At 47.4% G+C, this 24,590-nt stretch overlaps 1 protein-coding gene across 2 annotated transcripts in view; it reads right to left on the reverse strand.

Annotated features, from left to right (window-relative positions):
* The window catches only part of ATRX (ATRX chromatin remodeler), a 115,800-nt gene extending 93,277 nt beyond the window's left edge, over positions 1–22,523 (reverse strand). Inside the window, exons 1-5 of one of the 2 annotated variants that reach the window (XM_077309147.1) lie at positions 22,322–22,523; positions 14,476–14,588; positions 7,261–7,310; positions 5,869–5,921; positions 4,840–4,964 (exon numbers count right to left, since the gene is read on the reverse strand). In XM_077309147.1, coding sequence (XP_077165262.1) covers positions 4,840–4,964; positions 5,869–5,921; positions 7,261–7,310; positions 14,476–14,588; positions 22,322–22,341 — 361 coding nt within the window. In that variant the 5' untranslated portion in view covers positions 22,342–22,523. The remainder of the gene's footprint in view (positions 1–4,839; positions 4,965–5,868; positions 5,922–7,260; positions 7,311–14,475; positions 14,589–22,321) is intronic. The other variant, XM_077309146.1, reaches the window with a different exon arrangement.
* Between the last annotated feature and the right edge of the window lie 2,067 nt (positions 22,524–24,590).

Below are 24,590 nucleotides of genomic sequence, written 5' to 3' on the forward strand. Positions count from 1 at the left end.
TCCATCTCCATTTAAAAGGACCAATCAGGAGATGATGTGAAAGACCTTTATCTGAGGCCTTAGAGAGCCACTATGTCATGGGTCAGCCCAATCTCAGCAATGCTGAGGACTCCACAGAGGAGGAAGAGGCCATCATAAACAGGCCAGAGGCAGCAGAAGCCAACAAGCAAGGGGAGAAGGTGCAAGCGTGCCAAGACTCACAATCAAGAGCTTGCACACTTCACCCCTGAACTCTGATCCAGATGAAAACCAGCTGCTTGTTTCCAGCCCTCCAGGATCACCTGCACCATCTGAGAAGCGAAGGAGTTGCAGGCTAAAAGGAAAAGCACACACTTTATGGCAAGATGTTAGCTACCTGCTGAAAGTTATGAGTTGTTGCAGGATTAAGTCTGGTAGCTGACATCTAACAATAAATCCACTTGAGGGATGTGGTTGCAATGTAAGCTATATGTGAGGTGGAGAGACAGATGCCTCACAGGATACAAATGTTAAATTGATTGTTTCTTGGAAATGGACCAGTGGTAGTCAGATGATCTGGGGTTCTCATGGATTAAAACCTGAAGCTTCCAGAATGCTCTATGTCTGAACGTGACAGGCGGTTTTATGACCCAAAAACGGTGGTGGTGATCTGCAGGTCTGCCTGAGCCCAGAGTAATTCTCAACCACAGCAATAGGTCCTTCTCAATTTCCAGTAGAGACTGTCGAACTCATAATAGACAGAGATGATAACTGAGAATAACTGAAGTACACAGATCCGTCAGAGTTGGAAAGAATGATTTCCACTCAAGCTGGACCTGCTGAACCTTCAGACTACCTGGAATTTGAAGTTCCTTGAACATTTTTGACAAGGTTACCCACTGATTACCTCTCCCACCCTTAGGACAAAAGCCCTCTGGTTTACCATGGAAGAGCATTATCTGATAAGGGCTGGATGACATGCTGAACAACACTGGTGGAGAACTTGTACTGAATCTGACAGATCATGTTACAGAGCTCAATGTAAGAACTATGTAGTGGTGACTGTGAGTTACTTCTCTGCTTCTACAGCATCACCTAGCTCACAACCATCCCAATTGTCTCAATACGGCATTTACAGATTCCTAAAATTGAGCTATCCTCATATCAGAGCCAGAGAATTAGTTATTATTGTCTTTCAGAGATTTCTGCTTATAAACTATTAAGAATGCTCTCTGATTTATTCTGACCATAATATAGATCCACCAAAAGAACTGCATAATATACCACCTATTCAATTTATGGACTACTTTGACTCATGATGGATGTTGACAAGTTCCTGAGATCTCAGGGCACCTTTTCTCAACCATTCCCAGACACAGTTATCCATCTGCTATCTGTACATAAAAAGCTGTTGACAATTATCACCCTATTATCTGCTGCCTCTCAACATAATGGCCATGCGATCCTGTCGAGATGCCTAGAGACAGAAGCAAGCATCAAGGTTGTACCCTAGACTGGTTCAAATCACAGACTGAAAGCAAAGAATTGCTATTGAAGACCAGTTATCATCACTGTGGGGTCCCACAAGGCACAATTCTATCCCCCATGGTCTTCAACCTTTATGTAAAGGCCAAACCATTTGTAGGTTTGATGTTGGCTGTCATCAATATGTCAATAACACACAGCTACATATACAAATTTCCAGGTGGTGAGGCCAAAGACCTTAAATCACTGCCTGGATGCTGGGGTTTAATGGCTAAGAATGAACAAACTGAACTAATTAAAACTAAATCTTATAATTACATTGTACTTCCCACTTTTGATGAGGTTCAGATGACCCTTGTTGACTCAGTCTGCCAAACTTGACAAATTTAGAATCCAGTGGCAAAGCCAAATTATTCAAGAAGGCTTTTATAAACAGGCAATAGGTAGCACTGTGCAAAATGATTCATCAAGGTAATTACACAAATTATTAGAGACTGTGGTCTATACCAGTGGTCCCCAACCTTTTTATCACCAGGGACCAGTTAACGCTTGACAAATTTACTGAGGCCCCGGGGGGGGGGGGGTGAGGCCTTTGCCGAGGGATTTTACCGCCACCACCTGAGCCCCTGCTCCACTTGCTTTCCTGCCGGGGTCCCTGACTTCCCGCTGCCCGCAGGGGGGTGCTGCCAGCAGCAGCTGCGCAGTGCCATGCCGAGGGGGAGCCTCAGCCATGGCAGCCGGTGGAGAGCACCAAAGGTGAGCCGACGGCAGAGAAGCAGGGTAGCCCCCGAGGCAGCAGCCAGGAAGGAGGACGAGTTGGAGCTGCGGCCCGTTACCAACTGATCCACGGACCACTGGTCTATACTACTATGTGTACTTCCCAGGCACTCACCACCACAGTGGTCATCCCTGGCTGTGCTGTGCTGATACAATAGGCAAGCCTTTGTTGTCAAGGGAAGCATCTACAGCTGGGTAATCAAATAGATCAGGCTAGTTTCCTTGTTCTCTGACAGAGTAACTTGTGGCGCCTCTCCCACCCACCTCTACTGCAGACTGAAACAGCATGCCTAGCTCTTTTGTTGCATTGCCTGAGCAGGATGCTGTCCACCTCTCCTGGAGACAGGGCTGCAGAGTCAGAAATAGACAGAGAACAGAAGCAGACCAAGAAAGGGAGGAATTAGATTTCTTTTATCCCCAAGATACACCAAAGAACACAGTTTAGAATAAGAAAGGAGGGGCATACAAGAAAGGCCAAGGTAAGAAGTTTTTCCCACTGCTTCCAATTGATTCTGCTTTTATTATTATTATTATTATATATGTAGCTGTCAGAAACCCCCATGTATTTCTGCCATGATTATATCTCTGCTGTGATTTACTTTGTCCATCTAGCCTGACCTGTATGCCCTGATGAAACCCAGATGCTTTCGTTTGGCACCCAAGGTTGATTTCCTGCTGTTGTGTTTTATGCATACCAACCTCCCCAACATTCCTCGCCTCCTCTCCCTTATTGCCCTCTATTTCCCTCTCCGTTTGGTTCCTGTAGTTCCCACATCTTCCGGTCCCTTGATGCCTGGATAATATCTCCATATTATATATCTCCATATTATATCTCCATATTATAACTTATTTTGAACCATGTTTCCAGGGGAGGAGGAGTCCCCTCAAACCCTTTATCTCCTACCCTATACTTTGTGAGTCATTTCTGACTATGCTTTCAACATAGATGCTCACATTTCTAATAAAGGAACTTTAATTCAAAGAGTTTGCTTATTTAGAATTCGGAGCCTATCATAGTAGCAAATTATGCAGCGATATATTTTCTTTGTCTATTAAAATATTATTCTTCAGATTATTCCACAGCAGTTTTTCACCATGGGGAGCCTGTTAGTAAAGTGACTGCTCTTTATATTTCTAAAATATCCAAGTCATTTTCCAACATTAATCTTATAGCCAGAAACGGCTTTGAAATCCATTATAAATCTTGGTAATCTAAGAAAGGAAGTCCAGGGATAGCAGATTATAAATACCACATTCATTTGCATCCAAAAATACATTTGTTATGAGGATAAGATTTCTTGTATGATCATCTAATATAGTTTGATTATATGAATTCTTATACTGAATAGTAAAGGAGGCAGTGGGACACAGATAATAAATCTTTGGGAATGATTCCCTAGAAAACAGTCCAGCAGTCAAAATATTGGAAACTTCCAGGCAACAACTTTCACTTTAGCCAAGTGTAGAAACATTTCAGAAAACATTTTTCAAAGTGTCAATAAGCTCTAAAGATCATTTTCATGACATACGTAACATGAAAATATCATAAAAGCTGATTTCTCAACACAAATGAAGAGTTCATATGTTCATTCGTATGGTTTGGACACTGTCAAGTTATAGTGTGTCAATCTTTGCTTTTCCAAGAGAAACTGAGTTAGCTGCCTTCAATGTTCTAATTTAAACGCAACTACTCATTTCAAACGTATCTTCTCCTTATATTGTTCACCAGGATCTTACAATTGGAAAGGAAAACCGGGGATAAGTTTTAGGGGAACAATGTGGAGACGTTGGGACAAAATATGGTACTTTCTAAAATTCAAGGTACATTTATGTTAACGAAAGCATATTCAGATTAACTAGCTAAAAGCAGTTCTCATACCAAACAGAAATGGTGTTTACCCAATAACTCAAGTTTATGTTGGGGGAATTGTAGAAGGGAGGGTAATTTCTTTCATATCTGCTGGTCTAAAGAGAGTAGACTTCAATACACAGAATGCTTTACCCAATACAAAGCACTAGAACAGGGATAGTCAACCTGTGGCCCTCCAGATGTTCATGGACTACAATTCCCATGAGCCCCTGCCAGCATTGCTGGCAGGGGCTCATGGGAATTGTAGTCCATGAACATCTGGAGGGCCACAGGTTGACTACCCCTGCACTAGAAGACCTAATGTAATTTCCAGAAGAAAAATCAGATAATGCTCAGCAAATGGGAACTGATTTTTTTCTTTCAACATCTGCAGCATAATGAAAAAGTAAATACCTGTATGAAAATCAATAAAAAAATAATTTAGCACTTGATAAACCACTTCCACATCTTGAGATCAGAAGCCATTGCCTTGATGATAATATTCAGGCCGAACATGACCTTCATTTGTATACAATGTTTCTATCATCTTGACGAAAGTCACATTGCAACCTCTCTCTCTCTCCCCACAATAAAACTTAATTTTCTTCTTTCTCCCAAATGAAATCAGATTTTAATATAAATAACATTCTTGATGCAACTGTTTTTACTATTGTAGCATGTTATTCATATTAAAGTGCCTACGAACAAGAACAAAATACAACAAAGAATTTTAGAAATGGGCATTTGTTTATTACTGATGAAATGGTTACCTTTAGGCAAGCTTTTCATATCAACATCATTTTCTGAGTTTTCATTGGAAACATCCTGATTCATTGTTTCATCTACAGGGTGTTCATCATCTGAGCCAATATATTTTATTACAACTGTAGGTTTCCTGCAAGAATAGCAAAAGCAAGAATTTTACAACATTGGTCCATACAAGCATACACCTTAGATCTTATGTAACACATACTCTCCCATGATGTATGACTGAAATTTAAGAAAAACAGAACCTCAGAGGTGCAGGCAAAAGTGAGAAGTACAAAATGGTGAACTTTTGAAAATACAATTCCCATTTATACAATGCTGGAAAAAAATTTAACTGAACAAAGATAGATTTAAGTTGTTCTTGTAAAGCTTAAAGGCAAACTGAACGTTGTTGAGAAGGAAAATACCATAATTAACACACCTGTATATTTCTGTAGCAGTTCACTGCACAGCTGTTGGGCATCTAACAAGAAAGGCAGCTGGACTAGGGGTTCGGTTTGTGGTTCGGCCTTTATGAACTGGAAAGTTAGTTCACAAACCAGATCAGTTTGCACACGCATTCATGACCCATGCTTTCTGCTTTAAAACTTGTGGGGATCAAAAAGGAGGGCTTAAAAAGCTCTAAGTCGTTTAAACCCAAAAGCTAAGCTGTTTGGCTTAAACGGGTCAGAGCTGAATTCAAGAAACACTCTTTAAAACAGGGGTAGTCAACCTGTGGTCCTCCAGATGTCCATGAACTACAATTCCCATGAGCCCCTGCCAGCAGACTAGCCCTGCTTTAAAAGACCAATCAAAACAGTGGAGCAGCCAAAGCAACCAGCCACCACTGCTCATCTGTTTTGGTGGCTTTTACATTGCCCCCTACGAACCTCCATGAACTGCCTTAAAAGTTCATGAAGGTTTGTAGGCAAGCTGCAGTTTGCGAACCATGAACAAGCCAAGGTTTGTGAGCTGGTCCATGCCCACTCCTAAGCCACCCCCTCCTGAATCAGACAGGTAATTCAGATGGTTAAGTAGCATGTCAAACTGACCTTTTAGAACGTGATGATCCCAATGATTTGGATTTTTCAGAAGAGCTACTACCCTAAAAATGAGCGGGAAAAGTTGCAATTACAAACCTCTTATAAGAAATCAGAAACATTTCTTCCCCTTGACTAATATTTCATGTGCAATGTAAGAAAAAAGTTCAGTAAGACTGCATGCTTCAGGAACAAGAATATCAGAGAGAGGACAGGCAGTAAGGAGGTAGCATCTGCCATGCCTCATTTCAGGTCAGTTAAACCTTTATCTATTGTTGTTCCTCTATACATTTATGAAACAGCCTAGGAAGTGGGACATGTCCGGCTGTCCAAGTTAGAATAGGGCCAATCATGGTGCAGCCAGCTTTGCCCTGCCCCTGCAGCTCCCGCCCTCCGTCCCTGGACTCTAGCCTCTTTGCTCTCAGATGCCTCAGTGCCTGGAGCCAGCAGGGGAGAGGCCCTGGGCAAAGAGTCATGGTGGAGGGCTTGCTAACGAGGGCCTCTTGGCCTGCTAGGCTGGCCCTACTGACTAGGGCCTCCCCACCTGCTGCCTGCTAACGAGCTGCCCAGCCCCCACCTGCCCCACTTGATCAGGCTGCAAGCTTAAGCTGCCTGGCCAGGGGAGGGGGGCCTTTCAAGGCCTGTTCTTAGGAACGGGCTTTGAAGCTAGTAACAGAATAAAACCATGGCAGAAAACCGGGGGATTCTGGCATATGCTTAATGGAAAACAAATGGATATTTTACTTTATGAAACTAAGGAATTCTCAAGTTTATTGCAAAGGGCCAGGAAAAACACAGCACTAGCTCCTTGTTAAAACAAGAGCAAGACTTAGGAATATGTACTGCATTTCTCACAGCTCCTCCTCCTCTTGAAGCCTACTTCTGCTACACTGAGAAGAAATACGTTGGCACTGTCATCACTAGAGGTGGGTACGAATCTGGAAAATGGAGGTTTGTGGGGGTTCACAAGCCAGGGGCGCCACGAACATCGAACTTACACAAACCCCATTATGTTCACAGACTAACCAGCCTTGTTATGTGGCAGGCGGTCTCCTCGTGCCAGAGATGGGAGATTCGCTGTGAAGCTCCCTAAGTGCATCACCTCATTCTGGACATGGTTTCTGGGTGTGGGCCACTGCTATCCCCTTGTTCTAAGCTTTTAAACTGTGATAAAGAGAGTATCATCTTAACAACTGCATTGGTCCAACACTAATCTCAAGGAACAGAAACACAGGGATATACCTAATATATACCTAATATACCTAATATACCTAATTCAGCAATCTTCCAAAAGTATCTGTCCAAGAACAATGAAAAAGCCTCCAGTTGAGTTAAAAAGGAACCTAGGCTAGTTTGAAGAGGTATGTATCATTTTTAACCAAGTGTAGTTAGTTCTATTCTTACCTCTTCCCTGCTGTTTTCTGATGGAGTTGGAATATTTCCAGGCATATTATCTATAACAAACGAATGGGAAATATTAACATCCAAAAAAGGCTAAAAATTGGTGTGTTGGTAGGTGTTACCCTAAAAAAAAAGTTATTTTATCATTATTATTATTATTTTATCATTAGGTACACTGAAGCATCTTCCACTGGAATTTGAGGCACAGGAGAACATTGCACCATAAACTAGATCGGGGCATGCCAAGGGTCGTTACAGTGACAAGTAATTAAAATTAAGTAATTAAAACTAGCTCTCACCCCCTCATCAAGTGCTACACTAGTCATTTTGTTATCAAAACAACAGCAGCATCAACAAGCTTTCCTATGTTTTTCCTACTCCACTTGAGCACCGATGTTCCCTTGCTCTGGATGGGAAAGAAGCATGCCAACTTTTCTCCCCCCTCCAAGCTACAGTTTGCTTGTTCCATGGAAAATACAGTCACTTGCATGACGTTACTACTGGGGAAGCAATGGCCATTTGCTTCATGGAAACAGCCGAGGAAAGATTTCTCCACTTGGGTTCTGCACAGCTCAGAAAGACTTTAATTTTTGCATAAGCTGCTATTTTGTGTCCGGATGTTTCCCGATTTTGAAAAACAACTAAGTATCCTCCAGAAACATCAAGTATCTTCTCCTGGTTAGATTACATTCACACCCTGCATGGAATAGCCTAGTATGCCCACCATACTACTGGTGCATATTTTTTTTAAATCCACAATGGGACATTCAGTGAGGTGCAGTGGGCTGAGAAGGTCTGAGAAACCCAGGTTTCAATACTACTTGCTGGGGTGAATTTGAGCGAGTCATACACACTTAGCCTATCATATATATCTGTTGTGAAAACCCAATGGAGAAGATGTAAATGATGTGAACCACTTTTGCCTCCCACTGGTGAGAAAGGCAAGTTAGAAACAGTTAATAAATATACAGGATTGAAAGATATACTTCTGCCCAAATGGGGGAAATCCAGACTTGGAGAAATTCTTTAGATGTTGGACAGGGGACAAAAAAAGGACAAACAAAACAAGCCAACAGATCCAGATTTCTGTGGGAACTTCTGATATAATAATAATAATTTTAATAATTATTTTATTTGTATAGCCCACCTTTACCACGCAGCTCAGGGCAGGAAAGAAAAGGCATGTACATGCAATAATGTTACATTAATAACAGCTGATAACAATTTAAATAAAATAAACAACAATTTAACTTTCCAAATTAAAATATTTATTAAATTATATTATTAACTTAGTAGACCACCTCTATAAAAACACACATTTGTTTGTATCCATTTGTTTCAATGGAAAGTGCACACACATCTCTCAAAAAACAAGTCATGCTTCCCAGAAAAAAATGTTTATATCTTGAGTGCAAGATTACTGGACTGTGGTAAATGTGTTTTTAGAAAAAAATTAATGTGCCATCAAGTATTCTTGCCCTGAATATACAACGATAAACAACGATATCTTTAAACCGCCCGTGGCGCCGCGGGCGCCACGGACTAAATAAATGGTTAAGGGGCCTTGAGGTGGGCTCTGTCCATGATGAGGAAGGGTCCGGATTGGACCCTTCCACACGACAGACTATCGGAGGGACCAATCGGCAGGCGCAAAGCGCCTGCCGATTGGTCCCTCCGATTCCCAGCCCCAGCAACTGTGAGCCGCGCTAAGCGCGGCTCGCAGTTGCTCCTGGCCTGACGTGGCGAGAGGCGCGAAGCGCCTCTCGCCGCGTCAGGCCGCCCCCCGAGGGAGCCCCCGGCAGTCGCGCGAAGCGCGGCTGCCGGGGGCTCCCTGCCTGGCCGCCTGGCGTCTCACCTGTGGCCCGGATCCTCCCGCTGAGCCTGCATCTGGATGGTGGGCGCCATCGCGATCCTGGGACCGTCGCCGGCACTACGGGGCACTTCCGCCCGCGGCGTTGGCCCTCCTGGGAAATGGAGTTCGCCGCTACCAGGCCACTTCCGCTCCGCACGACTGGAGCGTCCCAACCGGCATACTCCTCTTCCAAAACAGCATGGCGGTGGCGGCGCCTCAGCACCAGCAGCAGCAACAGCTGGCCCAGGCCGCGCCTCCCGCTGCCCCCGGGGTGCCTCCCGGCCAGCAGCAAACCGCCCACGCCTCCGCGGCGGTCGCCGCCGCTCAACTAAAGGCCCCATCCGGCCTCCAGGTGGCTGCGCAGCCGCAGGGCTTCGACCCCGTCCAGCGATTCCTGAAGGAGAGACTCCAGGTGAGGGGCGGGCCCTGGTTTCCAGGCAGACGATGGCAAGGCGTTGCCATGGCGGCCTCGACTGGGGGGAGGTGGAGGGTTACTCAGATAGACTCAAGCTCTGGCCCTACAGATGTCCATCGAATACAAATCCCATGACCCACCCACAGTAACTGCCTAGCGCCCGCTGCATTTAGCTGCAGCGGGCTTGATTACTAGTAGGGAAATAATTTCACAGTCAGAGTAGTTCAGCCTAAGGAGGTGGTGAGCTCTCCCTCACTGGCAGTCTTCAAGCAAAGGCTGGATACACACTTTTCTTGGATGCTTTAGGATGCTTTGGGCTGATCCTGCATTGAGCAGGGGGTTGGACTAGATGGCCTGTATGGCCCCTTCCAACTCTGATTCTATGAAACTGCCAGGGCTGTAAAATCACGTCTATGCTAGCACTGATTTCCTTATGAGCAATCATATATAGCAGGGGTAGTCAACCTGTGGTCCTCCAGATGTTCATGGACTACAATTCCCATGAGCCCCTGCCAGCAAATGCTGGCAGGGGGATAATGGGAATTGTAATCCATGGACATCTGGAGGACCAGAGGTTGACTATTATTATTATTATTATTTTGATTTATTTCCCGCCACTCCCAAATGGCTCGCGGCGGGTTACAATGTCTTAAAAAAACCATTAAAACTCCCATTAAAAGACTTTAAAATGTCACAACATGGCAGCACAATAATAAGATCCCCTTCCTACCCCCATTCCTAAAAAAGGGGGGGTGGAGGAGAAGGAGGTCAACCATGTTCAAGAAGCCCGGGGGAGAGCAGTCGATGTACCCCAGCAGCCCCAGCCTCAACCATAGACCTGGCGGAAGAGCTCCGTCTTGCAGGCCCTGCGGAACGTTAAAGGGTCCTGCAGGGCCCGCAGCTCACCCGGGAGCTCATTCCACCAGGTGGGGGCCAGGACCGAAAAGGCCCTGGCCCTGGTCGAGGCTAGGCGTGCTTTCCTAGGGCCGGGAACGACCAGAAGATTCTCACTCGCAGAGCCCTGCGGGGGGCATAGGGCACTAGGCGGTCCCTCAGGTATGTGGGTCCCAGCCCGCGTAAAGCCTTAAAGGTTAGAACCAGAACCTTGAACTGGATCCGAACAGCAATTGGTAACCAGTGCAGCTGCCTCAGCACAGGCTGGATGTGGGCCCTCCAAGGTGTGCCGGTGAGGACCCTAGCGGCTGCATTTTGTACCAGCTGGAGTTTCCGGATCAGAGACAGGGATAGGCCCGCGTAGAGCGAGTTACAGAAATCTAATCTGGAGGTGACCGTTGCATGGATCACAGTGGCCAGGTGTTCGGGGGACAGGTAGGGCGCTAGTAGCCGAGCTTGGCGAAGATGGAAAAATGCCTGGCCGGCTACTTTCCTGACCTGCGCCTCCATAGTCAGGGAGGCATCAATGGTCACACCCAAGTTTCTGGCCTGGGACGCGATGGTAAGATGCGCCCCTGCCAGGATGGGTAAATGCGCTTCCTGTTCCCGCCCCCTACTTCCCAGCCACAGGACCTCCGTCTTGGAGGGGTTGAGTTTCAGGCGACTCTGCTCAAACCATTCTGTCACCGCTTCCAAACATCTGGCAAATGGTTCCGGGGGGGGGGGGGGAAGTCTGGGTGACCGTCCATGAGGAGATAGAGCTGGGTGTCATCAGCGTACTGATGGCAGCCCAACCCAAAACTCCGTACCAGCTGGGCCAGAGGGCGCATGAAGATGTTAAATAGTGTGGGGGAGAGAACCACGCCCTGTGGGACCCCACAAGGGAGTCCATAAGGGCGCGAGAGCTCATCCCCCACTGCAACCCTCTGGGTCCGGTTCTGGAGGAAGGAGCGTATCCAGCGCAAGGCTGTACCCCGTATCCCCGTACCGGCGAGGCGGTGGCCCAATATCTCATGGTCCACGGTGTCGAAAGCAGCCGACAGATCCAGAAGGACCAGCACGGCTGACCCGCCTCTATCCAGCTGGCGACGGAGATCATCCAGCAGGGCGACCAACACCGTCTCCACCCCGTGGCCAGGGCGGAAGCCAGACTGATATGGATCGAGTGCCGAAGTTTCATCCAAGAAAGCTAGGAGCTGGTCCGCCGCAGCCTTTTCCACCACCTTGCCCAGGAACGCTAGGTGCGACACCGGGCGGTAGTTGGCAGGGTCCTGCGGGTCCAGCGTTGGTTTTTTCAGGAGAGGGCGAACCACCGCCTCCTTCAGCCGCTCGGGGAATTCCCCAGAACTCAGGGAAAGGTTGATAATATCCCTGAGTTGGCCTCCTATCCCCTCTCCGCTCCCCTTGAGAAGCCAAGAGGGACAGGGATCAAGGGGGCAGGTGGTCGCCCTGACCGACCCCAGCAATTTGTCCACTTCGGAAGAAGAGAGCCGTCTGAAGCCATCAAACCTCGCTGCCAAAGACGGCCAACAGGTCTCCAGTTCGTTTACTGTATTAATTGTGACAGGAAGGTCATGGCGAAGCGACAAGACTATCCGCAAAAAAGCTCGCTAATGCCTCGCAGCCAAGTGCCAATTGACTAATATTTTGGCGCCCCTGAAGGGCGGTAAGGGATCTAACTACCCTAAATAATTGGGCCAGGCGAGAGCTTGCGGACGCGATTTCCGTGGCGAAGAACTCTCGCTTCGCCACTTTCACCGCCATCTCATACGCCCTCATAAGCGTGCGATAAGATGTTCTTGCAGCTTCATCGCGAGTCTTCCGCCACACTCGCTCTAGTCATCTCACCTCCCTCTTCTTTTCCCGGAGCACCCCCGTGTATCAGGGGGCCCGTTTGAGTCGAGGGCAGAGAAGACGCTTAGGGGCAATCTCATCTATAGCGGCTGTCAGATGGGACTGCCAGTCCTCTACTAACGCCGCCAGTGAGTTGCCAGGAGGCATCGGGTCCCGCAGAGCATTCCGGAAACCAATTGGATCCATGAGTCTCCGCGGGCGGGCAAAAGTGCGCCCGCCGCCCAACTGGGGAGGGGGTGGCATCCCAAGCCGGGCCCGCAGGGCATAGTGGTCTGACCATGGCACGGCCAAAGCTGGCTCCAGAACCACCTCTATCCCGGCACCGAAAATCAAGTCAAGCGTGCGGCCGGCATGATGAGTGGGACCGGCAACAAATTGCGAGAGCCCTAGTGTCGCCATGGATTGTGAGAGCCCTAGTGTCGCCGTGGGGAGATGAAGGGAAGACTATCCCTGCTATATAGCACAACACGTGAAACTCTAGAGCAAGGGTTCCCAAAGTGGCTGGTATGCCTGCCCTGGGGGCAGCAGAAGGATCCAGGGGGGCGGTGAGGAATTTTGGAGCAGTTTGGGAGCAGCAGTATGATTCTTCCTTCTGCACCTGAGTTCTCCTAGCGAGAGAAGCTCTAAAGTGGCTTGCCATTGCTTGCCTCTGGGGAGCAGCAATCCTGGACTTCCTTGGGGGGGTCTCCCTTCCCAGGGCTGACCAGGATTAACCCTGCTTAGCATACTGAAGTAAATGACAGCTTCATAAGGTGTCCTGGATTGGATCATATTCCGCCTGAGCTCTTCCCCCTCCTCAGTCTCCATCCTTCCCAGGCTTCACCCAAGGTTTTCATTAATTTCTTAACCCTTTCCTAAAAGTCTCCATCTTTGGGAGGCTGTAAGCCTTTTCCACGTTGCTCCTGACTATGGAATTTCCCATTGTGCTCTCTCTCTCTCTCTCTCTCTCTCTCTTTCTTTTCCCCAATAAAAACCCAAAGTGGCTTTCAAAAAGAACTTTCACAAGTTTTTCCCCAGACTAAAATATTATCACTGCACAACAACCCAAAAAGAACTGAAGGCAACATATCATTGTTTTGAATTTACAATAGACCTAACAGTAGGAAAGAGGTGTATATTTGGATGTGCCAGGGGGTACTAGGGATGTGGCCTGGAAGCCAACAGTTTGGGAACTACTGCTTTAGAGATTTAAATGTTCAAAGAGAAATTCCGCTATTTTGTCAGTAATTACAAAAACACTAAGAAATCTCCAAATCTAGTAACACTGCTGTTGCTTACAGCAAATTAATTTAAGAAAGAATGTCTATTATTACTTTCTGTAATTCATGAAAATAGAGGTTTGGCTTCAGCAAATATATAATTCATCACACAGTTCCAGTGCAGGGAACCACTGAAACTACCCAAGAAACAGAAACATCATTCTTCCCCATTCTAGAACATACAGAAAAAAAGTGGATACCTCTAATCTGGCGAGCCAGGTTTGATTCCCTGCTCCTCCATCTACAATCAGATGGGTGACCCTGGGCTTATCACAGCCCTGATAGTGCTGTTTTGACTGAGCAGTCTTCTCAGAGCTCTCACAGCCCCATAGTTGTGGGGAGATGAAGGGAAGACAACTGTAAGCCACTCTGAGACTCCTTTGAATAGTGAAAAGGTAAAAAAGTAAAGGTAAAGGTATCCCCTGTGCAAGCACCGAGTCATGTCTGACCCTTGGGGTGACGCCCTCCAGCGTTTTCATGGCAGACTCAATACGGGGTGGTTTGCCAGTGCCTTCCCCAGTCATGCCCGTTTACCCCCCAGCAAGCTGGGTACTCATTTTACCGACCTCGGAAGGATGGAAGGCTGAGTCAACCTTGAGCCGGCTGCTGGGATTGAACTCCCAGCCTCATGGCCAAAGCTATCAGACGGATGCATTACCACTCTGCGCCACAAGAGGCTCTTGAATAGTGAAAAGCGGGGTATAAAAGCCAACTTATTATTTATATAAGATACCAAGTATTACTTAGCTGCTCATTCTTTTGGTAATATGCTGTTTTAGTCATTGATTCGTGAATTAAGCCACAAGTCACGAACTTAGTTTTTCAAATACAGACAGCAGGAACAATATGTAATGCCTCCTTGTCTAAATAGATGTGCTGTGATCCACTATAAAACTAATCACTAATCATTAAAGCCATAAAAATTTAGATAGAAAGCTTTTTACCTGTATTTTTGCTCACCAATACTTTTGGAGGAGAATTTGCATCCTCAGATTCTTCAGATGAGTGAGCCAAAAAGTCATGAAGCTTCTGCACCAAGGTGTTCAACTTGCTTTCACTATTAAAAACAGATACGTCATTTGAATGGATCACTTTTCATGAATGCTAATCGTGTAAAACAATGTTAATCTATGACAGCGGTTCTCAATTGCCCTCATGATGTGACCCAAACTACGGCGGGGCGCACACACACACGCACAGGTGTGCGTGCGCACAACAATCAATGAGGCGGTCCGTGTCATGGCTCCACCGTCTCCACCCGCCCGCCTCCATCCACCGCCCGCAAACTCTCCATTGTTCAGCACTAAAATGCAATTAATTTTAATGTTTAAAAAAGAACACTGCAAAGAGAAAGGGAAGAGGGAGGGACTCCAAAGAGAAGAACAACCGATGTTCCCCCATCATTTCACTTTCTGCTCTTCTTTGACCAGGAGCGGAATTCTACCCAGCTAGCATATGGTGGGAAGGGATCCCCCTCTTTACTCTATCACCCCAATGAATTATTCAGGGGGAAATCAATGGGCTGGAAGAGTAAGGAGCTGAATCTGAAGAGGCGGCAGAGGAAACATGGGCAGGAGAGAGAGAGTCCAGAATTCAATCCAATCCCCCCTCCTCTTACTGAGCAAAGATCGCAGCCTGGGACATTCCATGTTGTTACTTCCCAGAACAAACTGAACTGGATTAAGTATGCATGCGTGTGCTCACAGGTACATGTGCACAACAATCCTGAGGCGGCCAGTGCCATGGTTCGGCCCCACCGCTGGCCTCCACAGGCCGCCACCGCAAACATGGCAACCCCACGAGAAGGGGTCAGGCAACCTCCAAATGGTGTTGGGACCCCAAGGTTGAGAATCACTGATCTAAGATGGTTTTAAATTCCAAGCCTGATTTCCTAGACAAGACACTGCCCTGTCCCAACCACAAAGGAGATATAAAACTCCCAGAAGTTGTGTAGGCGGTAGAAGGACAGAGAAGGGACTCATCATGCCACATACTTGACTACTTGAGTAAAAAACAAAAAAGTTTGGGGGAAATTGAAATGTATGTAATATTTATTTGCTTATCAAAAACTATTAGCATGAAATCATAATTTAGAACATGCAAATTCTTGATCAGCTATACAAGTTGAGATTCCCATGCATCTCCTCCCACATGTACCGCTCTGCTTCAGGTACCAGAATCAGCAGTTTCTTGCTCCAGGCCATTGCAGCCCAGGCAACCACCAAAGTACCCCAGTATCAAGCCACAATACAGGTACTGCATACATGACTGGTATGAAGCAGCATTTCTTTACAAAGCAGCACTTCTTTTCACAGTTCATGTAATTGTGGTTTCCATTGAATCTGCTAGCGCAATGGCCATCTCAACCACTTATGACCCTGATATACTCAATTGCCACTTAGCTGAGAAGTTTTGACAACTATTTTGGTGGATAAAATCTTGGCACTCCACTGTGTCATTATCCCAAATGTTGGTCATCTCCAGGGACTACTTTTAATTGTTTCTGGAGTCTCAGCCAGAGCGATGTGGAATGAGGGCTAGCTTCGGTGATCATGTGGGTTCTAAAGCCTGTGCTTTGTGGCTTGTGAAAGCAGATGACAAGATTGTAAAGCCCCTATGGGGGGAGGGGGTTGAAAACTTGTCCCTGTTCATGGACATTCAAAGGGAGGGACACAGTGGTTTGCCCTTTACTGGGTGGAAGGGGGAGAAATCACTTGATCTTTTGGATCCTGCTAAATTTCACTCATTCTCAAACCGTGGAAGGTTTTCTAGCCACCAATATGGTATCATTTACTTTCTCACTAAGGCCACACTTTAAAAGAGCTGACCATTCAATCTCCATGCAGTCAGTTGTAGCCAGCCTGGCTCGTAATGCCAAATCGGACCCTGTGTTAAAGAGATCCGATATTACCGGTAAGGTCAGTTGTCTTCCTTCTGCTAATCTCAGAATTGTTGCAAACCACAGTCTGCATGGCCAATATGGAACCACCAAGATTACCTGTGCTCCCTGTTGACTGATTTCCCTGAGTATCTTGAGAAGTATCAGAATTGGAGGAAATGCGTATGAGAGACCCTGCAGCCACCAAGCCGTCAGGGCATCCGTCTGTCCTGCTCTCAGATGAAAGAACCTGGTACAAAATTAAGGTAAGAGAACACTTGCCTGACTGGCAAACAGATCCACCACTGGATTGCCAAAATGCTCCGAAATTATCTTGAACACTCCCCGATTCAAAGACCATTCTACTTCTGAGACCTCCTAGCGATTGAGCCAATCAACCTGTACATTCAGAACTCTGATGTGTTCCACTCTCAGGGACAGAAGAGTCTCCTCTGTCCTTTGTAAAATCAGAGTTGCTTCCTTGTGAAGTGCGGAAGACCTCGTCCCCCCTTGTTTAAGTAAGTCTTGGCTGTATTATTGCTCATTCTTACCAAGATATGTTTCTGAAGTTGTTTTGAAAGTGAACCAAACCTAGTCAAATTGCTCTGATTGCCAACAAATTTACTGGAAGCTCCTTCCCCTGTGTGGACCATTTCCCTTGAATATGCCAAGTCCCTAGAGTGGTTCCCCACTGGCATCTGTGAATAGGGCTGACTCCTACCACAAAAAAAGGGACCTGTTTGAGATTCACAGCTCTCATCCAGCACGAGAGATTATTCCTTACAGAGGGAGTTAACCTGACTCTGATGTTTGACTTTGCTGTTATTCTTTCCTGAAATGGCCTGAGAAAGGACTGGAAGGGACGGAGATGGATTCTTCCCCTTTGCAAGGCTTCCATGTCTGCCACCATTAATCCCATGAGTTTTGCTTGGGTTATAAGTGAAATTGGGCATTTTCTTATCACCACCCACACCAGATTTCTGGTTTTCTTAATCTTTTTGTCTGACAAAATTAGTTTGCCCTGTTTTGTATCCAATATGACCCCCAGATGTTCCAAACATTGGGTAGGAACAATGGAAGTCTTTTCCAGGCTTTGTAGAAATCCAAATTCCTTGAGAGTGGAAATCACTTTCTGTGTGTGATGCTGATTCCTCTGCTGATGATGCCTGGATCAAGGCATAGTCTAACTAGCGCAGCGCCACAATTTGAATCATCATCAGTTTGCTGAATACTCAAGGGGCAGCTCTGAGGCCAAAAGAGAACACTTGAAATTGGTAATGGGAATCCCCCGCACAAAACTGTCGAAACTGTCTGCACCCTGGAAATATTGGCACATGTAGGTATGCTTCCCTGAGATCTAGGGAAGTTAGGAATTCCTCTGGGTTGAACGCTTCTGCTATCGACCTTAGCGTCTCCATGTGGAACCTTTTTAACCTAATGAACTGATTAATTAATTTCAGATCTAGAATTAGATGCCAATCCCCATTTGGTTTTGGCACTATGAACAGAACTGAGTATAATTTTTTCTGCTTCTCTGTTGGAACTGTTTGTATTTACCTTATATATGTTTAATAAATTTTGAACTGCTTTTAAAAGACCATCTCTCTTGAGATGAATTGTGCTTAGTGGGGACACCAAAAATTTGGTGGGAGGAATTACAAAAAAACTCTACTTTGTACCCAATTTGAATTATTTCTGCAGTCCATTTCTCAGACTGCCAATTTAACCACCTGTGAGGGAACAATGACCCCCTACTGGAATCTCTTCATTCTCTGGTGAGTCATGCTTTATTTTGAGAGAGGTCCCTGTGAGACTTCTCTTGTCTTTTATAATGGGAGTATCTTCCTTAGCGAAAGGAACACTATTTCCCCAGGAACCCCTCCTGTTCTTCTGGTATCTTGGCAGTGCGATCTGAAAGAAAAGCCTTGAAACTTTCTATCATTATTGCTCCTCACAAACCTTGGCATCATTTGCTTATCTCTAGTTTCAATCAAAATTATACTCAGGGCTTTGGCAAACTTATCTCCCTGAAAGGGATAAGCAATAACAATGGTTTGGAATGATTGTCTGCGGGCCAGGCTCTCAACCAAGGAAACCATCTAGCAGATGCCAGACGCCAGCCCCCAGAGCTGCAGAATAATCGCATCCAAGGTAAGGTAAAGGTAAAGGTCTCCCCTGTGCAAGCACCGAGTCATGTCTGACCCTTGGGGTGACGCCCTCCAGCGTTTTCTTGGCAGACTCAATACGGGGTGGTTTGCCAGTGCCTTCCCCAGTCATTACCGCTTACCCCCCAGCAAGCAAGCTGGGTACTCATTTTACCGACCTCGGAAGGATGGAAGGCTGAGTCAACCTTGAGCCGGCTGCTGGGATTGAACTCCCAGCCTCATGGGCAAAGCTGTCAGACGGCTGCCTTACCACTCTGCGCCACAAGAGGCTCATTCATCCAAGGTAGTGTTTGCTAAAAAACAAACTGCCTTAAGGAGCCAGGATACACCCTTAATGGACTTCTTATCTGCTTCAGGAATCAAGCTTACCAACTTTCTAGTCCAGACTATGGAAGGCCTGGCCGTGGTGGAAACAGTGATAGTTGCTCTGATGCCCATAGCCATGGCTTCACATGCCTTAAGGGAAAGATTTGCCTTCTTATCCATCTGGTCTCTAATGTGACCTTCACCATCCTGAGGAACTAGACCCTCTGATTGTAAGGCTGTGACTGGCACATCAACCAAGGTTGTTTGCAGAAACTCTTCAGCATGGTCTGAGAGTTTGTAGATTTTCTTAATAAATGCTGGAAACTGCTTGTTAGCCTAAGATTTCTTCGTTTCTGCTTTTATCTTTTTCTCAAAAAGCTAAGGAATGTGAAACACCTTTTGTACCGCCTCCATGGGGGGGGGGGATACTTCTTTACCTTTTACCCTGAATTTAATATTTTTCTGGTGGAGCCTCAGTCACCCTTGGTTGAATAAGGCTGACTAATACATTTTTGTATTAAGTCTTGCAAATCCTCCTACTTAAGAAATCTGAGGTGGCTCAGGAACCTGATTATCTTCCACCAGTGCTTCCTCATCCATTAAAAAGCAACCTTCTTCTGGATCACTCACAGAAGATCCTGAGGACATAGGTGTATTATAACATCTCTTTCTAGCCACCTTGGTAGAAATAGAATGAGAAACCCGTTCATAATGAACAGAAGGAGGTGGGGAATAATATGTAACAGGAGGATGCATCATCATAGGAGGTAAAGATAATGCTGGTACATTCAAGACAGACCCCTGTGACAAATAGTATTCATTTCATTTCCTAACATATACCTTATCATAAAGTTAAACATTTCAGGAGACATGCCAGCTGGCAGTCCTTCACTCAAATTTACAGATTGGTCTCCTACAGAAGGGCCAGGTTGTGGGTGCCCCATAGAACCAACAGAGGTCTTGCAGTATATAGCTTGCACTTTCAGATTGGCAACCAGCCACTAGGGGAACTCCAGTCCCAGTCCCTCAAAGCAGTGGTCCCCAACCTGTGGTCCGTGGCCCGGTGCCGGGCCGCAAAGGCCATGGCGCCGGGCCACGGTTCCCTCTCCCCGCCCCCCCGCAGTAAAAAACTTCCCAGGCCGCAAGCTTGTGGCCCGGGAAGCTTCTTACTGCTGGGGGGGGGAGGGGAGATGGAATCAGGGCCGCGTCGCGCATTGCGCATGCGTGGCCAAAATCATGCATGCGCGGCACTTTCGCGCACGTGCGGAATTGCTGCGCACGCGCGATTTCGGCAGCACATGCGCGGGCACGGCCGCACATGCGCGGGCGGGGCAGTTGCCCTACCGGCCCCCAGCCAAAAAAAGGTTGGGGATCACTGCCTCAAAGCCTGAAAAATATTTCAACAGTGCCTCCATGGTCAAAAGCTTGGAAAAGGCTTCCAAGGCAAAAGACTTCAGAGGTGCTGTGCCATTGCCTGCCTCTGCACAGAAACCTTGTTTTCCTTGGCAGTCTCATATACAAATATTAATCAGTGTCACTCATACTTCATTTCTGAGATTTGATGATGGAATTAGCTGAGGCATTCCTGGTCAGGGCACTCATGAGTAGGAGTAGGCAGAGACTTAAAAATTCCAGATCCATTTGGGGTGATCTTAAAGCCCACCCCTATAACTCAACCCCCCAGTCTGTATAGCTTCTCACATAGGAGTGCAAGGAACCCTATAAGGGTTTTCCACCAAACAGTTCTCTCTCCACATGATGGGCATGGAGTGTGGTGGGCCCACACCACCATCCCAGCACACCCCTCCAAATACATGACTGTGCAGAGTTTTGGGTGTGCTGAGCCATCTCAGCACACGAGTTTCCATACCTCCCTCTGAAAGCAAGGGATGTTAACTAGTGTCCTGAAAGGGTTTCCGTATGTTTTAACCAGATTGCAAGTCATTTGCCCTCATCGACCTATCAGCGTAAAATAGCTTCCAGTTGAACCCCAAACCAAAGTCCATGAAAAGTTTGGGGACCACAAACTGGGGAAGGTTTATGGTGGATTTTGGATCATGCCCATTTGTCCCCCAAAACTCAGTGACACTAAATTCTGAGCAAAGGTGCACAAAACCAGAATGCACGCACATACCAACAACAAGCCTTTAATGGCATACATAAGGACAATATAAGGAACGAAAGTGTAAAAGGATCCACTGCTAGTGAAAACAAAGGCAAAGATCATGCTTTAATGATACATTCACGATTTCTCATGGCAAGACATAAAAACTTTGCAACTGCTTCAATTATATCAGGGTTCTGGGATGTCAAGAGAAACCTGCCTACAAAAAGTACCTCATTATAGCAGTAATTCAACCAGTTTTGTTTTTGGTCTCTGCAAACTAGCAACATTTAATGGTACTTACCTTTCAAAGCCTCCGGGGAGGGCGGTATAGAAGTATGATAAATAAATAAATAAACTGACCTCAGGTACCTAAAATCCAGCAAACATGAAGCTTAGTAAATCCACCTACCTATCCACTATAACCTGAGAGCCACTGACATCTAGAAACAATTTAAGATAAAGCTTTTACGTTTTACCTAAGGAAACTCTGCTTTGAAACACCCCTTGCAATTCTATGAATGCTATTTATTTTCCAGATGGACTTCTAAAAGTTAACAAGGCAACCCTTGACTTGTCAAACTCTCCAAAAAGGTTTATTCTTCGAAGCAAGGAGATTCTGGGGGCAGGAAGGTGTGCAACTCAGGAAAGATGGCAGACAGTAGAAGTTCTTAAAGGACTTCCTTGGAAAACATGAAAACAATATTCTCCAATTCTGGGAAAACCCGTCCAAAATCATGGCGTGCCTCTCCCACGGCAAGACGACAGGCCCGCAGAAACCAGAACCCTGGACTCTTCTCCAAGTCATCATCATGCAGCCCAACAAAAGCACCCAACACCGGGGCAGATCTCAGGACCACCAGCCGGGAAGCGGCTCCCCCGCCTCCCTGCGACCCTGGACCACGCCGAGGAGGCGGCGTCGAGCGCGGAAACAGGAGCACGTGGTGCTACGGGCGGGAGGGCAGCAGCCAGGCGGTCACGTGGTGGAGGGGCGGGGCCGGCCGCTTGCCGCACGAGAGCCGCTCCTTCCACCAGGGGGCGCAGCAGAGAGGCGGGAAAAATAGTCTCAGCGGCGCGATTCCATCGGGCATGCGCAGCAGCGGGGGCGAAGGGGGAGGCGCAGCCGCCCATCCCCACCCCTGAGGCGCCGCGGCTCAGGGAAGAGGGGGAGGGGAGCCTCAGCCGCCGGCGGACCTTTCTACGCGGGGGATCGGGGGGAGGGGCGCGCCCCGCCTGCGAGGGGGGGAGGAGGAGACGCCGCCCTCCCTCCCTCCCTCCCGCCCGCCCGCCCGCCTGCCTGCCCGCCCGCCAACCCAGGCATGGCGGGTGGCGCCTACCTCGCGGGCTCCGCGGTCATGTCTCCACCGATGGCAGCCGGGCGAGGCTGGGGAGGCCCGGGCTTCAGGCGCTGAAGGGAAACAAAGCCGTTGGAGCAGCCATCGCCGCCGCCATCTTGTCGGCAACAGGACGAAGAAGACCCGCCTTTTGCCGCCTTCTTCCCCCACTCCCGCGACCCGATTGGCTGGCGGACGCGCCGGTCTTTTTTTCCATTGGCCCAAGCCGGCCCGCCGGGTTGCTAGGGGGCCTTGGCCCCTCCCCCTTTGGTCGGCCGTTCGGGTTGGTGGGGGCGGCGTGGCGTCTCCCCGCGTCACGCTCGCCGTCGGATGACGTCATCCGGTTGGAGGAAAGAGGCTGTCTGGGTATGGTGGGAAATGGTGGAAATGAGTGGTTATCCGGTGGGAGGTCGCTGTGGAGAGCGGCTAGGAGAGCTTTTCCCATTGGCTGTGAGGGCAAAGTGTGGCTCCAGCAGGGGCATCTGGAGGGCCCGCTTCGTTTTGTTCAAGAGAGAAGGGTTTTGGGCAGGCATGCTTCTCCAGACATAAGACACCTTGCCACAGTCACCTCTATGTGGGATTACTGTTACTTGCACTGCATGCTCCTTCCCTTATCCCTGCTCCAGAAATTACAACACAGTGCAGCCGCTTGCATCCTTACCTGAATACCATGGGGAACTCACATGATCCCGATTCTTCAGCAGCTGCATTGGCTTCCAGTTGACTGCCAGGTCATGTTTTTCTGGTACTCATCTTCAAGGCCATACGCTGCCTGTGTCCTTCAAACCTCCAGGACCGTCTCCTTGCCCATATGCCCTGAAGAGTGGTATGCTCCATCTACTCTAACAGATTGGTGAACCCTGGCCCCAAGGATACCTGCCTGGGTTCAACAAGAGCCACGGCCTTTTCCACCATGGCCCCAACCAGGTGGAACAAGCTCCCCAATGAGTCCAGGACCCTAACTGAACTAAAACAGTTCTATAGGGCCTGCAAAACAGAGTTCTTCCACCAGGCTTTCAGTTGAACACAGTGATGGAGGTATCCTACAGTACTGATCCATATCTATCAGCAGCCCCACTGCCCCAATCTCCCAGTTTCCTTCTTCCCAATCATTACAGTATCTTGTTTCTAAATTCTGTTGCTGTTGCCTATTAACTGAAATGTTTGTATGTTCTGTTCTCAAGGTGGAACCTCTGAGAAGAGGCTGTTCCCAGAAGATTGTTCAAAAAGCAAGCCTTACAACAATACCATTTTGTAAGAGAAGTACCTCTACTACAGTTGCCCTGAGTCAGTCCAGTGGTGGCAAAGTGTTATTGGACCAATGAAAATGTGCAATCTGAAGAAGGAAGACAGGAGAATAGATGCTTTTGAATTATGCTGTTGGAGACGAATGCTGTGAATACCATGGACAGCCAAAGTTATCAACAAGATCGTTTGGAGAGGAACAAACCAACTATGTCATTAGAAGACAAGATATTACGGCACTTTGGACACATCATGCAATCAAACCTGTATTTGTGTGTATTGGTGTTGCAAATTCATGTCCGACCCATCGCAACCCCATGGACAATGATCCTCCAGGCCTTCCTGTTCTCTACCATTCCCAGGAGTATGTGTGTATGTACTTATCACATATATGGAAGAACTGGAACAAAAGTTTTCCCAGACAAATAATTTTAGCAGGTGATTTCAGCGCAAAAGTGTGTGCTCTGATGTCAGCAACAGCCACTGATATCAGGGCCTGCAATTTGCACAAGACTAACAAAATCAGCTCATCACTTTCAGAGAGGAGAGTGGCTTAGGTCCAATTCTTTTCATCATAAGTATCAGGACATTTGGGATTTTCGCTTCTGTCTTCAGCAGAAATGGAGGTCCACGGGAGGTTAATGACTCTTCCATACTTTGGTACCATAAGGCAGTGGTCCCCAACCTTTTTCCGGCTGGGGACCGGCACGGCAAGTGCCCCGCCCGCGCAGCGTGCCTGTGCGGCTGAAATCGCATGCGCGGCACTTTCGCACATGCCCGATTTCGGCCGCGCACATGCGCGGTGCAGCCCTGATTCCCTCTCCCCCTCCCGCAGTAAGAAGCTTCCCGGGCCGTAAGCTTGCGGCCCGGGAAAGTTTTTTACTGCGGGGGGGGGTGGGGAGAGGGAACCGCAGCCCGGCGCCCTGGCCTTTGCGGCCCGGCACCGGGCCGCGGACCGCAGGTTGGGGACCACAGCCATAAGGAACTCTGCACATTCTCTGAAGAACACATGCTCTGAAGTTTTTAA

This window comes from Paroedura picta, chromosome 13 (assembly GCF_049243985.1).
Source record: "Paroedura picta isolate Pp20150507F chromosome 13, Ppicta_v3.0, whole genome shotgun sequence".
Taxonomy (NCBI): Eukaryota; Metazoa; Chordata; class Lepidosauria; order Squamata; family Gekkonidae; genus Paroedura; species Paroedura picta.